Source organism: Salvelinus alpinus, chromosome 5, assembly GCF_045679555.1.
Source record: "Salvelinus alpinus chromosome 5, SLU_Salpinus.1, whole genome shotgun sequence".
In the NCBI taxonomy this organism is placed as follows: Eukaryota; Metazoa; Chordata; class Actinopteri; order Salmoniformes; family Salmonidae; genus Salvelinus; species Salvelinus alpinus.
Window position 1 is genome coordinate 38,796,592 of NC_092090.1, and position 16,191 is coordinate 38,812,782.

At 39.2% G+C, this 16,191-nt stretch overlaps 2 protein-coding genes and 1 long non-coding RNA gene across 4 annotated transcripts; 2 read left to right on the plus strand and 1 right to left on the minus strand.

Moving 5' to 3' along the window:
* The first annotated feature begins 463 nt into the window (after nucleotides 1-463).
* LOC139576073 (pygopus homolog 1-like) lies at nucleotides 464-7,644 on the plus strand. Its single transcript, XM_071401723.1, has 3 exons — nucleotides 464-766; nucleotides 3,014-3,099; nucleotides 3,356-7,644. The coding sequence occupies exons 1-3, from the start codon at nucleotides 721-723 to the stop codon at nucleotides 4,544-4,546; spliced, it is 1,323 nt and encodes a 440-aa protein (XP_071257824.1). The 5' UTR covers nucleotides 464-720; the 3' UTR covers nucleotides 4,547-7,644.
* A 216-nt stretch (nucleotides 7,645-7,860) lies between these two features.
* LOC139576074 (dynein axonemal assembly factor 4-like) lies at nucleotides 7,861-11,701 on the plus strand. 2 transcript variants are annotated; one of them, XM_071401725.1, is made up of 8 exons: nucleotides 7,861-8,094; nucleotides 9,059-9,188; nucleotides 9,269-9,472; nucleotides 9,577-9,722; nucleotides 10,300-10,402; nucleotides 10,489-10,642; nucleotides 10,762-10,867; nucleotides 11,037-11,701. In XM_071401725.1, exons 3-6 carry the CDS (start codon nucleotides 9,301-9,303, stop codon nucleotides 10,545-10,547), a joined length of 480 nt encoding a protein of 159 aa, XP_071257826.1. In that variant the 5' UTR covers nucleotides 7,861-8,094; nucleotides 9,059-9,188; nucleotides 9,269-9,300; the 3' UTR covers nucleotides 10,548-10,642; nucleotides 10,762-10,867; nucleotides 11,037-11,701. The 2 variants fall into 2 exon arrangements, with proteins under 2 accessions (XP_071257826.1, XP_071257825.1); XM_071401724.1 differs by having other exon boundaries at nucleotides 10,762-11,701.
* On the minus strand, nucleotides 11,576-13,491 carry LOC139576075 (uncharacterized). The gene is made up of 2 exons (XR_011675053.1): nucleotides 13,012-13,491; nucleotides 11,576-12,266 (listed from the first exon to the last, which is right to left on the minus strand). It is a non-coding gene; the product is annotated as an uncharacterized lncRNA (long non-coding RNA).
* Between the last annotated feature and the right edge of the window lie 2,700 nt (nucleotides 13,492-16,191).

Sequence of the window (16,191 nt, forward strand, 5' to 3'; positions counted from 1 at the left end):
AAATGGCGTGGTGTCCACAGATGGCTGTGGATAAGAAACAAAAAAAATCTATACTGTAGCCTATACAACAACTTTATTATTTTAGTTTAGTAAAACATTTAAGCTTTTTGTAAATACTGTAGACTATTCCTACAGTAAAAACAACTTTTGAAGTGTGTAGAGTAGTAGTTAGGCCTATTAGGCTGCAACTCCTTATCATGACTAAGCAGATATCACTTCAGAAAATGAATAGTGCAAAACTCAACCAAAGAGAGTGGTAGGTATGTAATAAACGTCAAGCAGTTCTTAGACAGACAGATATTGCCTCTAAATATCCAGACTGGATTTATTAGCTTCCGCCCCAGTCGCATCATTACAGTACACCCACACTTCTGACGGAGCGGCAGTGTAGACACATTCAACATGCCAATGTGGAGGGGGTTCTGTGCTGTCACACAAAGGTTCCGTTTCTCAAAATCTAATATTAACCGTGCTTTACAAGTGCCAAACATGTGCCACGTGGAGAAATATGTGACAATGATACAATGTTAACAAAAATTTCCCTGCGTGACACAGGATATCATGAAGTTGAATTTATCTGCTCCTCCTAAACTTTGCAAACGATTGCAGCTTTCCTCGTCACACAGATAGTTGTGATTGCTGCTGGGGGAAGAGAGCGGTTGGGTACTGTTACCTTCTCAGCACAAGTATGCACGTTTAAGCCATGTAAGAAGCTCTGTAATGTCAAAAGAACAGGATAAAGATACCTCGCTCAAAAGAAACCGAGGTAATGCGCGTTTTTGACATTTTTCCCTTCCTGCGCGTGGTATGTTGCTGTCTGTGGGGGCACGAGACAAGTCTCGACCATAATTACGACGTTGAAGGAGCTTATCGGCCTACCTCAAGGCCTTTGAAGTATTGAATCAAACTCAAAATAAATAGACAGCGCTGGCATTTTAAATTTAAAAAAAATATCGTAAACTATTCAAATCTAATTGACCTTGCTGACGTGGAAAGTTCGTCAAAACTTTCACTGTCGGAATGTGTTCGCAAATTTGGAACTGCCACGAACTTAAAAAAAATGTTTTTTTTAATGTAGCCAGCTGACTTTTTCTTATTGCAGTGAACGATATAGGAAGTGCATTTAAATGACATCCCAGCGGTCAAAATCTGACGAGTCTTTTAATTTAGTTAACCGACTGACTGAGACTTGAGTTTTACCTCTGTGGGACAAATTATGTTGCATAAACTGTAGGCCCTGTTTATTTATAACAACAAGATATAGGCTACAGAAATTGAAAACATTGATGATCATTAATCACATGCGCCAGTAGACGACTGTAGGCTATCATACAAGAGCTTTATTGCGATTAATTTTTTATAACAATTACACAAACTATCCCACCAATGGAGATGTGGGTGGTTTTAAAAGCATTGAACAACTGTTACATGTTTGACATATTTACAGAGCTGTGTGTATAGGCTAATAGATACCAGGCCAGTATGACCCCCCCAGACCCAGTTAGATAATAGATACCAGGCCAGTATGGCCCCACTCCCCCAGACCCAGTAGATAATAGATACCAGGCCAGTATGACCCCCCAGACCCAGTAGATAATAGATACCAGGCCAGTATGACCCCACTCCCCCAGACCCAGTAGATAATAGATACCAGGCCAGTATGGCCCCACTCCCCCAGACCCAGTAGATAATAGATACCAGGTCAGTATGACCCCCCAGACCCAGTAGATAGATACCAGGCCAGTATGCCCCCTCCCCCAGTAGATAATAGATACCAGGCCAGTATGCCCCCTCCCCCAGTAGATAATAGATACCAGGCCAGTATGACCCCTCCCCCAGACCCAGTAGATAATAGATACCAGGTCAGTATGACCCCCCCAGACCCAGTAGATAGATACCAGGCCAGTATGCCCCCTCCCCCAGACCCAGTAGATAATAGATACCAGGCCAGTAGATAATAGATACCAGGCCAGTATGCCCCCTCCCCCAGACCCAGTAGATAATATATACCAGGCCAGTATGACCCCTCCCCCAGACACAGTAGATAATAGATACCAGGCCAGTATGACCCCCCCCACCCCAGACCCAGTAGATAATAGATACCAGGCCAGTATGACCCCCCCAGACCCAGTAGATAATAGATACCAGGCCAGTATGACCCCCCTGACCCAGTAGGAAATAGATACCAGGTCAGTATGACCCCCATTCATATCCAGTAGATAATAGACACCAGGCCAGAATGACCCCCTATGACCCAGTAGATAATAGATACCAAGCCAGTATGACCCCCCCAGATCCAGTAGATAATTGTAGTGGCATAACAATCCAACACGTCTTTGTGATTGAGCCTTTAATGTACCTTTGCATCCTTGAGGAGCCTTTAGGAGGATGTTGGTTATCGACCATGTATGAAGACTGGGAGGCTGTCAGGAACTCCAGGCAGGCATCAAGTCTATAGACCAGGGTTAGGAACCAAATGGCATCCTATTGCCTATTTAGTGCACTACTTTAAAAGGGTTAGGTCCAGAGTTCCACTGTATTGATCTATTGTGGTAATAGACCCTGGAGAGGAGGGGAGGCTACAGCTGAGTACTGGTAATTTGATTCTGTTTACCAAGTATACTGACTATACCATACTTAGGTTACATGAATTTACAGCTTGCCGCATATCATAGGGGCAACTTGGACAACGTGATAGGGGCAGCAAGCTGCCAAACATTTTAGATTCTTCTCAATGGAGAAGGTTGGACCATTTAAACTACAAGAAAACAGTGTGCAGCCAGCCTTTCTTATAATTTAATCCTGACACTGCTTGCACATGGACTTCACGAAGGTGTAGGCAATAAGCCATTCATGAGAAAATTAAACAAGTTCTGTGTTGTTCAACATATTGGCATGCCACAAGTAAGTTTTCTATACAATGTCTGTCAGAGTGAAAAGTGTGCCTTGTAGTTTAATGGGAAACCTGCATTTTATGTGGCTGTATAACGTTTTGTGTGGTTTTCTTTCTCAGGTAGAGCTGGTGGGCTTGATGATCTAGGAGGGCTGGGTGTTCTGCTGGATAGCCCAGACAAGAAAAAGTGCAAGTCGAACGCACAGGTAAAATACCAGCACAATAGTCTGACTTTCTGAGATTCCCTTCTTTGTTATAGGTCGAAAATCTTGTGGTTTCCGATATTGACCAACCTCATTCAGTCAGACAATGCTATATCAAGACAAAACGAATATACTGCTCACTTATTCATCAAACTTTTGAGAAGTTCTCTGAATGGCTGTTGATAGTCAAGTGTTTGACGCTGCTTGCATAGTTCTGTATCAACTACCTTTATCATTGCCTTTTCATGCGTTTCCCCAGGCTCCCTCCTTCGCTCCCCTATCTGAGTATGCTCCACCACCAAACCGAAGTGCCGACCACCTAGTGGCTACCAATCCTTTTGATGACAACTACAACACACCATCTTTCAAGCCTCTGTCCTCTGGGAACCCATATTTTGGCCACCCGCACTACCCTGGCTGCAGTGGCTATGGCCTGCCCAGGATGGACCACCTCATGCCAAATAGGATGCCATCTTCTTACAGGGGTCCCTACCAGATACGAAACCAGCTCCACCCTTTTGCCCAGACTCAAATGGGAATGGGGTTCAATCGACCCCCTGAGTTTAACTATGGTTACCATGAAAATCCCAATTACGGTAACCATCCACCATTAAGCAACAACAACAGTAACATGCCACTTCCACCCAATCAGCCTTTTAGACCAGGTCCCCATGACAACTTGAATCAGGTGCATCTGCATAATGTGACCCAAAGCACTTCTCCTGACATGGGCCTGAGCTTTAGATCAGCAGTCAATCCAATTGGGAATCCACCTCCCCAACCCGGCATGGACCCTAGTCCTGGTTTTACTCGGCAGCAGCAAAACAACAGATTTACCCAGTCCAATACACCTACACCTAAACAGGACATGAGTGAGGTGGTGTCAAGCAAAAGTACATCCCAGAACACATCTCCACAGAAACGAAGCCATGGCTCAGAGGAGATCATGGGTCAGAAAAACTCTGTCGACCTGAAATCAAAGAATAGAGGCGCCCTGGTCTGTCAGGGTGCAGGTCAGCCTAACACCACAGAGAAAATCAACGGCATCATCCACCCCAATAATGATTCTCTGAAGAAGTCCCCACAGTCAGGCAGGCACATGGAGGCAGCCCCCCTGGAGCGGAGTAGAAGCAATGGAGGTGGTGGTGTGGCCATCAATAAGACACTGATGCATCCCAACAGGCCTAGCCACTCCTCCATGGAGCCTGTGTTTCCATGTGGAGTATGCCTGAATGAAGTGAATGATGACCAGGAAGCTATCCTGTGTGAGGCCTCATGTCAAAAATGGTTCCACAGGGTTTGTACTGGAATGACTGAGACAGCTTATAACCTGTTGACAGCAGAGGTGTCGGCAGTGTGGGGCTGTGACATCTGCATGGAGGAGAAAGGGGCGCAGCTCCATAGAACAAAGGAGGTAACAGGGCAGCAGCCAACAGTTAACAGCGAGTGATATGGTCATGAATATGGTCTGTCAGTAACATTATTCTCTCTTACACTGGTCATTTTCTTTGGTATGCTTCCTTTGTAGGTGATTTTTCCTTACGTTTTTACATAGGGTTTACAAAGGTTTACATTTTTACCATTTTGTTGTTTTATTTGACATTTGGTATAATTTGGATAGCAGTTTCTGTCCCGTGCTTAGACCGATGCAAAAGCTAGACTGAAGTTCTGTTTAATGTCATATGTATTCCCTATTATTGGGCAGGTACCATTGGCCATGTTGACCACAATAATGTCATTTTCTTAACGAGGTCCTTACTGTTCCTCTCAACTTTCCTGGCCTATAGTTTATTTAAGTTATTACAACATCAGTATGAGTAAGCTATCTGGAAAGATTAACTGATTGACGGATGCAAACATATTCAACGTTTTAATCAGATATGTTTTGCAACTGCTGTTATAGTTTGACAGATTTTGAGCAGTATGATTGTTTCCCAAAAAGTTGATAGTCACAGATGGAATGGTGTTCCAAAGCCATACACCTGTACTGTATGCTATACAACCAGAATTGGATCTGATAAATTTTTTTGAAATGATTCGATACATGTGGTCATTCCACAAATTTTATGCCTTTTGAGATGTATAACTTCGTGAGAAAAAAAATGTTTGACAGTAACAGGGTTGAAGATGTCATCTTAAAATCAGCCATAAATCCCCTCGTGACAGGGGAAATGGATGTTGTGTGTGCAACAGTGAGGGGCAATTGAATGCAAGCTTTAAAAAAGTAGAAATGTTCAAACATTTTTAGCCTGTCTAATCTATCTATAGGTAACAGGGTTGACATGTTATGCTCGACCCACTCAGTTTTCCACCACAAAACACCAGACAATGGTCAAAAAGAGTAGAACCAGCTCACCTGCTTTTACACTAGGATTTGGCTATTAGATGTTCAATGTTTATTTTGTTAAAAAAAAAATCCCAAGGAATCGTTTCACAATATTAGAACAAAAGTTCAGTTCACGTAACAGGGTTGACCTTAAAATGAGGGCCAGGTTTTTTTTTTACTTTAAAATTAATCACCAATCACATTAAATAAATAATCTTCAGAAATGACTTTGTCAAAGCAACAAAATAACTAGGGGTTTACAACTTGGATAAATCTTAGGGTTTAGTGGGTTAATATCTCCCTGGAAGTCAGAGAGTGCACGGAGGAACATGTCAACATTTTGGCACTTTAGCAAGTCTTTATTCATATTAAAAATCGGATTTGTTGAATTCTCCATGTGGTTTATATTAAAGGGCACTTTGAATATAACAGGCTTTTAAAATTCAATATTGGTGCACAATTTCGAATGAAAATATCAAAGGGATGCAAAAGGCACTAATTTCGTGGAACGATCCATGTGTGTTTTTCAAACTGTTGATATTGAATGTATTTAGAGCCTTAATGAATTATGTTTGTAAAACATTATGCAGATTAAGCTAATTTAAATGAACCTATTATATAAAAGACATGTTATAGTCTAAAAATATGTTTTTAGTATGTGTGCACTTTGCTTTGCTCTAATTGTATTATTTTTGCGCCAACATGATGCATTTAAATCAACATTTCTTTATATTTTGTTTTCATTTTAGGAAAGGTAAAATAATATGATAATTAGTAATAAGAGACATGCTTACTGTATAAAGGGAAAATAACCTTGGTTCAAAATAAAACTTCTTTGTCAAATTATAGTTTCAAGCATGGCTTCCATTTTTGCTAGTTTAAAGTAAACTAAATATATTTTTTAATTGTTTGCTTTTCTCATGTAGATTTGTCTTACTGTTTGGAGAACTTTTCATTAAGTTCGATATTGCAATATTTTGGTGATTCAACTATTTTCCAAATTTCTAATAAATTTATCCCGCCTACTTTCTATGGGAGCACATTGCTCAAGTTAGGCTTCGGCCCATCAGACATAAATATTGGTAGTTGATATTGTTCAGAAATTTGTTTTCATATTGTCAGTCATAAAAAATTTAAAAATCTAAATCTTCTATAAAACAAATCAAAACTATTGATCAAAACTACTCAACAACTTTTTAAAACTACTCAATGTGGCATTGTGAATGTATACAGTACTGTGCTCAATTTTGTATAATGTAATTGTATCAATGTTTGCTTCCTTTTTGAACTGGTATGAACAAGCAGTTAATATTTACTGTTGATTCAGTGCTAACATCAGGATCAACAGCCTTACAAGTGTTTTGATACATCATCACTTCCAGATATTTTGCTTAATATATCAAGTGAAAAAACTGCATTTGTATGTTGTTGACTGTTAATTTATTAGCCATTTGTGATGTAGCTGAATATTGTGTGATCAAAATATTGATAATGTTTATAGGAATAATATATTATTACCCCATTCCTAATGAATTGATAATGGTTTTGAATCCAGTTTTATTCGATTTAACACAAAAATGGTCATGTACCAAAATGTTATTTCATTTCAGAAGTACATTCCTTACAGAATAACAACTCCACTTACATATCTCGTTGTTTGCAAAGTGCAGTTAGCTTGATTTTCAAGTTAATTTTTTCATACTAGATGATTGACAGCAGATGCCTTATTTTCTTGACAGTTTAAAATGTTGTTTATTAGTAAATGTAATGTATGAATAACCTGTATGCTCATTATACATGCACATGAACTATTTGTACTTTTCCTACATCGATTGGCCACCAAAAAGGATAGAATTTTCAGATGAGCACCTTATTATATTACCTTTAGGATATTGAATGTACCGGTACATGATATCAAATGTTAATTTCACTCATAGTTACAACAATGTTATTGTGGTTTTATGAAAATTATGCAGAGGTATAAAAAAAAAATGGCAAACAGGACTCAATTGTGAGGTCTGGTAGTAGATTAGATATGTGCCTCTGTATCATGAACAATATGGTTTAATTTCTTCAATGACCCATAGCTTAATTTGTTTTGTATTCTGTTCCTTATAATGAATGTATGCAGTAATAGTACAGATTCCACAAACTTTTTTTCTAAATTGACAAACATTTTATTGTATAACTTATTTTAATAAAAAACAACTTTGAAATCGTGTCTTCGCTTTTATGTGTTGAACATTTTGGGCTATCAGATTTATACCTTCAAAAATAGCCCCTTAGAGCACTAGGAACACGACATCAGAACATTTAGAACTATCAGAAATTCTTTGCTTCAACCCTTCAAGTCCAGCTGGGCTCTAGGATCTGAATGTAGGCTGGCCTGGCAGTGGCCCTTTAACTGGCGCCAAACTTTGAGACAGGAAGTACACCAATCGTTCGCGGAAACAACTTTATTTCTTCCTTGGCAACCGGCAACAATGTTGTAGCTACTACCACCACACAACAATTTAGCAAATCAAAGTTAACTATACAATTGGTTTGAAATGCCTTTGATTGTCAAAGATTAAACATGGACAGAGACAGAAACGATTGTTTACATAAATGTACCATTAAAAGGAGTAAAGGTTGGGAAAGTAGACATATTTTCAACAGACGAATATCTGAAGGTAAAAGTTTTGGGGAAACACTCTAAAGCTAGCTAGCTAACGTTACCTATCTAAATGTTGTCAACAGTAGTAAATGGTCAATTGCTTTGGTTTGTGTCCTTCATTTTAGGTACATTTTCCCCCATTTTTATTTGGTTTGCCTCCTTAATTTAGGTACATTTCCCCCGTTTTTATTTGAAGCCTTCCTGTTTGAGCCGATAGATGATGACAAAAGCACAGCAAAAATTGGAAATGGAGTTTCAGTTTTCACATTGCAGAAAAAGAAGGAGACTGTGGGAGCACCTTGTGATTACTAACAGTAATTCATTATCTAACAGCAATATAGATATTAGTCTAGTTAGCTATGTAAGCGTTAATCGACGAGGGGCTATGTATTTGAAAATAATAAATGACATGGAAGACGCTTTAGCGGAGTGGAATAAACCTTCCAAGGAGTTGCATTATTTTCCAGAGAACGCATTGAGAGCCCCGAGTTGATATCCCTTTTATACCATGGCTATACTTTTGCTGGAAATGTGTTCAACATCAACTGAAGTAGCTAGCAAGTTTACTAGATAGGCTAGCTACAGTAGTTGCCTTGGTAACCACACAAATAGACTTGCTACTTTAGCTAACCAAACCATTAGTTTTAGCATGCTATTATTGAAATCGAATTCAGCAATTCGACTTTTACTTTCAAAAGCAGCACCAACATAGAACATGTAAGAATGAACTAAAGCCATTGAATTCTACCCTGCTGATATACCGTGCCTTATAGGGAAATAATGCACGCTCTAGAACGCCCTTAAAGCCAAACAGAAACAACTATTCAACAACGCCATGGACATGGGTATAAAGTAGCTGCAATACATTATGCAAAGTAGTCACAATATTTTACAACTTAATTGTATGTATTACATTTGACCCTGATTAGTATTATTCAACAAAGAAGATACTATAATGATCTTGTGTTTATCTGTTTTAGATGACAAAGACAAATTGAGAGAGATCAGGGATAGAGCACTCCTGAAAGGCCAGATAAAGCTTGCTGCTGAGTCGAAAGCCAAAGCTACAAAAACACAAGAAGGAAATATGCACTGGAGACCATGATGATGGTGAGATACACTTGTCAAATATATTCTGTGTAATTTGTGCTAAGAATACATCTTCATTTTCAGTTATATTATATTTTCAGCTTGAAGAAGGGGGAGAGCCAGGATCCAGAAAATGAAGGATGATGAATATGAGAAAGCAACAGCAGAGTTGGAGGCATGGAAACTGAAGCAGGGGCAAATAGCCCAACTAAAGCTAAAAAGTCAGAGAATCAAGGTTGACAAACAAAGCAAATCGGAAAAGATACATGTACCCAGAACATCAGACCGATGCAAGGTCAAGCATGGTAAATAAAACTCTGGTACAATCAAATTGTACATTCTGCAATCATAACTTTGTTGATTGGTTGAGTATTCCGTAATGAATATCATCTGCTTGTTTCTTACATAGATCAGAAAAACAGTGTTCAATCAATCAGCAAGAAAAAACAGGTGAATTTGCCAGCTCCAAGATCCACAGGCAACATTCAAATCAAGTTCACACCACGAGTGTTTCCCACGGCCCTACGAGAATCAAGAGTACCAGAGGAGGAAGAGGTGTAAACTCATCTTTTCCCTTTCCACTTTCAAGTATTAGCCAGGTTTTTTCATCAGTGAATCTTTGGAACTGTGGTTTATTAAAGGGCATTTCCGCCACTTTTCGACCTCATATCCATTATCTGCAGCACCATACCAGTGTCTACATACTGTATGTTAAAACAGCACGTTTCTATGATCTGTGGTTAAAAAGATAATAAGAACGGTCCTAAAAAATGCTTCTCTGTGACATCACAGGGTAGGATTAAAAGACAAATTCTTGCTCCCCACGTCACTGTGAATCGCAGTGTTTGAAAATCACTGTTTTAAAATGTTTTAACTTTTGATTATGTCGTCAGGTAGAACATTTTCACTTAGAAATGTACCAATTCCACATATGTAAACACTGGTATTCTGCCGGAGATAATGAAAAGTGGTGGAATTGCCCTTTAAGTATGGGTATTAATTGCTTTGTCTTTACTATGGACACGGGATGCGTTTGTCCATTCTCGGTTCCATATTGGGAAGTAGCATCATGTATTTAATTTATACATTTTATCAAGCCAACCCAATAATATACATTTTCTCTTTGGAACAGTGGCTTCAGAAGCAGGCAGAGGCCAGAAGGGCAATACATGCAGACCTGGCAGAGCTGAAGGACCTGACAGAAGAAAAGAGGAACCCTGACTGGTTAAAGGAGAGTAAGTAGGCTAATCTTGTCAAAATCAGTGATCATCAAACAATTAAGTAGTGTTAATATTAAATGTCTTCCCTCCATGTTTTTCAGCAAATTGTTTGCAACAGGTAACTACTTGGCTGCGATCAATTCTTACAGCCTTGCCATGAAGCTTAACAGAAAGATTCCTGCCATATATTCAAACCGTGCTCCTTGTCACTTGAAACTAAGGAATCTTCATAAAGCCATTGAGGATTCCTCTTGGGTCAGTATTCATCTTTCTTGTGTAAATGTTTTATTTTACTCAACAGCATTGGTAAAAGCGATGGTTGTATAGAACATGACATTACAATGGTTCTTCATACCCACAATCTTTCATTGCAGGCACTTAATCTGTTGACGCCACCCGTGGCTGGCAATGCAGGTGCCAGGACAAGAGCCCATGTAAGACGAGGCACAGCTTTTTGTGAACGGGAGTTCTATACTGAAGGTCTGTGCAACGACAACAAGGGCATTTCTCAAGCCTCAAAGATACATGGCTCCCCTTGGAACTCTCTATTTGGTCTATTTTGTCATTCATACTTGGACATATGAAATGCAAAAAAGAGAATACTTTAACAATTTAGTTTAGTTATAGCACCTTTTGACTTTTTCTACAGATTTAAACAAAGTTCCACATTGGGCTCCGTAGTGGCGCAGCGGTCTAAGGCACTACATCTCAGTGCTAGGGGTGTCACAACAGACACCCTGGTTCGAATCCAGGCTGTATCACGCCACCCTATTGGGAGTCCCATAGGGTGGCGCACAATTGGCCCAGTGTCGTCTGGGTTTGGCTGGTGTAGGTCATCATTGTAAATAAGAATCTGTTCTTAACTGACTTGCCTAGTTAAAGGTTAAACATAATTTATTTTTAGATTATATTTTGTTTCTTCTGCCCAGAATGAAAAGCCTACTGTCGCCTTGTGACTGAAATAATGCAGATGTGGATATCCTAGGCTAGGAAGTAGGGACAGCTGGTTTAGCAGACTATCCCTACCATGGCCTGTGCAGTCAGCCATACGTTTTTTATTCCTTGGAAATATTGTCATAGGTCTTCAAGATTACCAGGCTGCTTTGAAGATTGATACTCAAAATGAAACTCTACAAGCTGATACACAAAATCAGACAAATCATCCAAGGGAGTGCACCCTGTCCCGAATGAATAAATACATGTTTAATACATTTGTATATTTTTTTGCAATGAAGAACACTTTAAAATTAATGCTGATAGCCCACCTGTTCAATGTGTTTATAGTGATACAATAAAAAAATTAAGTCAAACATTGTAACTTGCTCCTGCTATTAGTGTTTCTGTATAATGTCACATAACATAAGTGCAAGTAAAAATATGCTTTACTTTGTATGTAGAATGATACAACATGCATATTGTAGAACTTAAATGTACAGCTTTTATGTGTTTTCAGGACACCAATCATTGTCAATGAAGGTCCACCAGGTAGTTTAATCAACACTAAGACAATGGTATACCATGTCAATCAAATCAGATAGTGTTTTGAAAATTAGGGCAGTCATATACCCTGCTTCGATCAAGACTTGTATTGAAGGCATTGTCACGTAACATCCCACAGTTCCCAAGGTCTTCTGTGATTCTTTGAAAGTGGGTGGTAGGTACAGGGTGATGATTCAAATGTTGGAGGACTAACACCATAGTCACTTGAGGTGGTCTTGTAGAAGGGGCTTGGAGGCTTTTCCCATGGCACAGGAGAATTGTCTTTAACCACTGGGGTCATCATACATGAGAAAACAGGATTCCCAGGGTTTACACACAGGACCCTGCTTTGTTCCTGCTGTTGGGGAACCGACATTGGTAGGCATTGGCAAAAGTCTACCTAGAAGGTTAGGTGATGACAAATAAAACATAAATATCAAATAGTCCAGGGTTTCCCAAACTCGGTTTTCGCAAAATATAACAAAGATTATGAATACTAAGATACCGGTCTCTCCGCCCTAACAATAGGAGTCGTTGTCCAAAAACCAGCACGCCTATCCTTTTTTTGGATCGGTTAATAGATACATCTCATTATTTTAATACTTTTTAAAAATAGTCGATGAGGGTTGTTGACGTCGACCGACTGTATTCGATGTAGAGATGTTATGCAACTAGCCTCATACATGAATATGCATAGCCATCTCCGATATAAAGTGTTTGTTTTTTTGTCAAAGTTGCGGGGATGTCACGTATCGTAATTATATCATAACAACCTGAGCATTACGAAACTTCTATTCATTCAAATAAACCTAATGTAGCAAATAAGCCATTCATATTCATTCATTCATTTCCCCCCCCTCCGAGTTGGGCCTAGTTATCTCTTTCCGTCTTCTGCTCTGAATATCAGCATGCGTTATGACTGGATTTCCTAAACCCGGTTCTGGGCCCACGTTTTGGTTATTGCCCTAGCACACAGTTGATTCAAATAATCAAAGCTTGATGATGAGTTGGTTATTTGAATCAGCTGTGTAGTGCTAGGGCAAAAACCAGAACACCCAGGGGGGCAGGACCGAGTTTGGAAACCCTGTTTTACGAAACACTACAAGGTTCAGACAAACTTTGTAAACTCCTAAAGTAAGACTTACCTTGATAGTTGGTTGGTGAGGACATACCTGTCATGGATTCAGGATGTTGGTTACCGTAGCTACCCTCCTTTGCAACGGTTTTGACGCGACAGTTGAAGTAGATGTACTAGATCGGAAGGATCAACCTCCTTGCTTAATTTCTCTTCATTCTAAGCCTTGTGTGTATTATTATACAAACCTTACATAAAGTTGGGCGTATTGAATAAAGCCAACCCATTGACATATATTCATTGCAGTAGACTAAAATCATGAGTTTAGTATGTTTGTTTATAATCACGCATATATTTCTCAGCTGGTCAATCACGTGATCCAGAAACCATATCATATTGGGAGCTGTAGTTTCCAACTTTGGCAAACGACATGTGCTCATTTCATGCAAGCTCAAAATTAAATCTACAATTCCCCCTCGTCATGTTACACGTTGTTCAGTTTCGCAAAGGTCTGTGTTGTTATTAGCGTCATGACAGCGGCATTCGCGCCCCGGCGGCAACATTAAGACTTCCGGTTCGACCTTTTTTCTCCAAAACAAAAGTCTGCGGTAAAACGCTATCTGTATGATTTTTTGCAGCTTTGCATAGCCATAGTGCATAATGTAAAAATTGTTATAACTACATCAGAAAATCTGAACTAAAGAGAATTACTACTCTATATAAGATAAAGAATGTTATGTTTTTAATATGTAATTGTATATTATGTATAGGACTGGTGCTATGCTTACAAGTTTTTCTTGGTTCTTACAGATCCCATCACGGTTTCAATTTATTTCCAGTTTGCTTGAGCTGTATTCCTGGATGACTATAGCCTCATGTGTCTTGTCCTAGTAGCACCCTCTAGTGGCGTAAAGCCTCGTCTTATCCTAGTTCTGTGAACCCATTATGTGCTGTACCCAGCAGTTGTCTTATTATCGTTTGCTAATAAATACGAATTATTTGGTAATTAAGAGTTTGTGACTATTTACCAATGCAACAAAACATAGCCAGCAATGCAGTTCACTTTTTCCTCTACAGTGATACAGTTCAATATGTATTCCATATACAGTGAACTGCATCACTGTAGAGGAAAACGTTTACTGTCTAAGATACAATGAGGCGCAAAAGACTCAGTAGGTTCTCTACTAACCAAATATTGTACCTACCATTGCTCTCCAAATGGACCCTCTTCCACTCATCACAAGTCAATGTAAACACACCATTATTTGGAGTGGTATGCCTGAACCATCCAAAGTTTGGCTAATTTGACAAAACACATTTCAGTGTATCCCTGCTTATTTAGACATCAACCTACCTCTCCAGTTACATGCTGCGCATCTGTATCAGTTGTCATAGAGCTTATGATTTCCTCATCTGTATGACAACTTGTACCACAACTTTCTATCTTTAAGTGGTAGTATTAATTCCCAATATCTTGGGTTTCTGAGATTTGATTGAGCAGCACCACTAACACTTCATCATATGAATTATTTGCTACATCAGGATGAAACTCAGAAGCAGATTCTTTATCCTCAAAAGTGTGTACATTTAGCATATTAAGTTGGCAGTCTGAGGGTCTTCTCTGAGCAGTTGACATTCCATCATTTAAACTCTCCACAGGCAATAGGTTTTGAACCTGAGCCTAATTTACATTCTCTGTTTGTACCATTTTGTTTAATTTCACCTTGTTGTCACTAGCAATATAATGTATAAATGTGTCACAGTCCGCTTTAAGACTAAATCCATTTTGCAATGGCTGTACATGAACTCACATGATTCTGAGTTGCATAGAAAAGTAGCAAATTCTACATCCCTTTGACTATCTGGAGATAGGCCAACACAATCAAATTGATACCAATTTGCACGGATATCACATGCTAGCATTGCTCATTTACTTTTATATGGTCATTTACAGAAACAAAATAGTAAAAAAAAAATGTTTACCTTTATTTTACTAGGCAAGTCAGTAAAGAACAAATTCTTATTTTCAATAGCCTAGGAACAGTGGGTTAACTGCCTTGTTCAGGGGCAGAATGACAGATTTGTACCTTGTTAGCTTGGGGATTCAATCTTGCAACCTTTCGGTTACTAGTCCAATGCTCTAACCACTAGGCTACGCTGCTGCCCCGTTTCTTTTAATGTGTGACACATTCCTCACCATGTTTATGTTTCACTGCATTTCTCCTTCCCACTCTTGTGTTTGATTGGTGTTTTTATCAATTAGTGTACTGTCTTTGACTGTGTTGCACTGACTTAAGTTTGTGCTGTCACGCTTATCTCCTATGTCATTACATATGTGTCACAGCCTCAAAGGGTTTGTCAACTCAATCTCATTAACAAGACTTAGAATTTTACTTCTATTCTTGTTCCACATATTCCTAAGAATTTTGATACTACGATTAATGACAATGGTTGTTCCAGATGGCCATTGCAAAGTTTTGGCAACTTCCTCACAAAATTGGAACTCATATGTGTCATTATGCTGCATGACGGCATGTACTGCCATTGAACTAGCATAATAATCTAAACACGTATTGTATTTTTCCCCCCCTTTCTTTGGCAAGTCTTAACTTTCTGGTACTCCCCAACATCACGACCACCCCCATACAATTTATGTGTCAAATTTGGGGGTTCAACAGTATTTATAATCTGTTGTGTCAAATTATTCTGATCTATGCTTTTATCAGTACGGTCAACTCCATAGTTAACTTTCTCACTACAGACAACAGCGTCGCTATCAGTACAGTCAACTCCTACTATAGCACTAGGTCCACCCTTTACTACTCCTTCCCGTGACCCAATTAATTCAATCACCTGATTAACACCAGTGTCCGGCACAGACTCCACCACTTTACTATCCCTACCTATGCCTTCCTTTAGCTGCATAACACAAGCACATAGGCCTATATCAAAATTCTCATCTTTCCATTTAAGCCGCCCGACACAAATCCTTTCTGTATTTTTTGTAGCAGTTGGCCATTGCAAAATTGCAGAACTTCCTTAAAAAATGCATTATCAATCTTTTCACTGTGCTACATAACATAATTAATTGCAATTGAAATAGCATAATAATCCAGAGGTCTTTGTGTCCTCTCTTTCAGTGTCTGAGCATGCCCTGAATTTACCCTGCTGCCTGTCCCCTTCTCCCCCTGACCTTACCCTGTTGTCTGCCCCCTTGATCTTACCCTGCTGCCTGCCCCCTTCTCCCCCT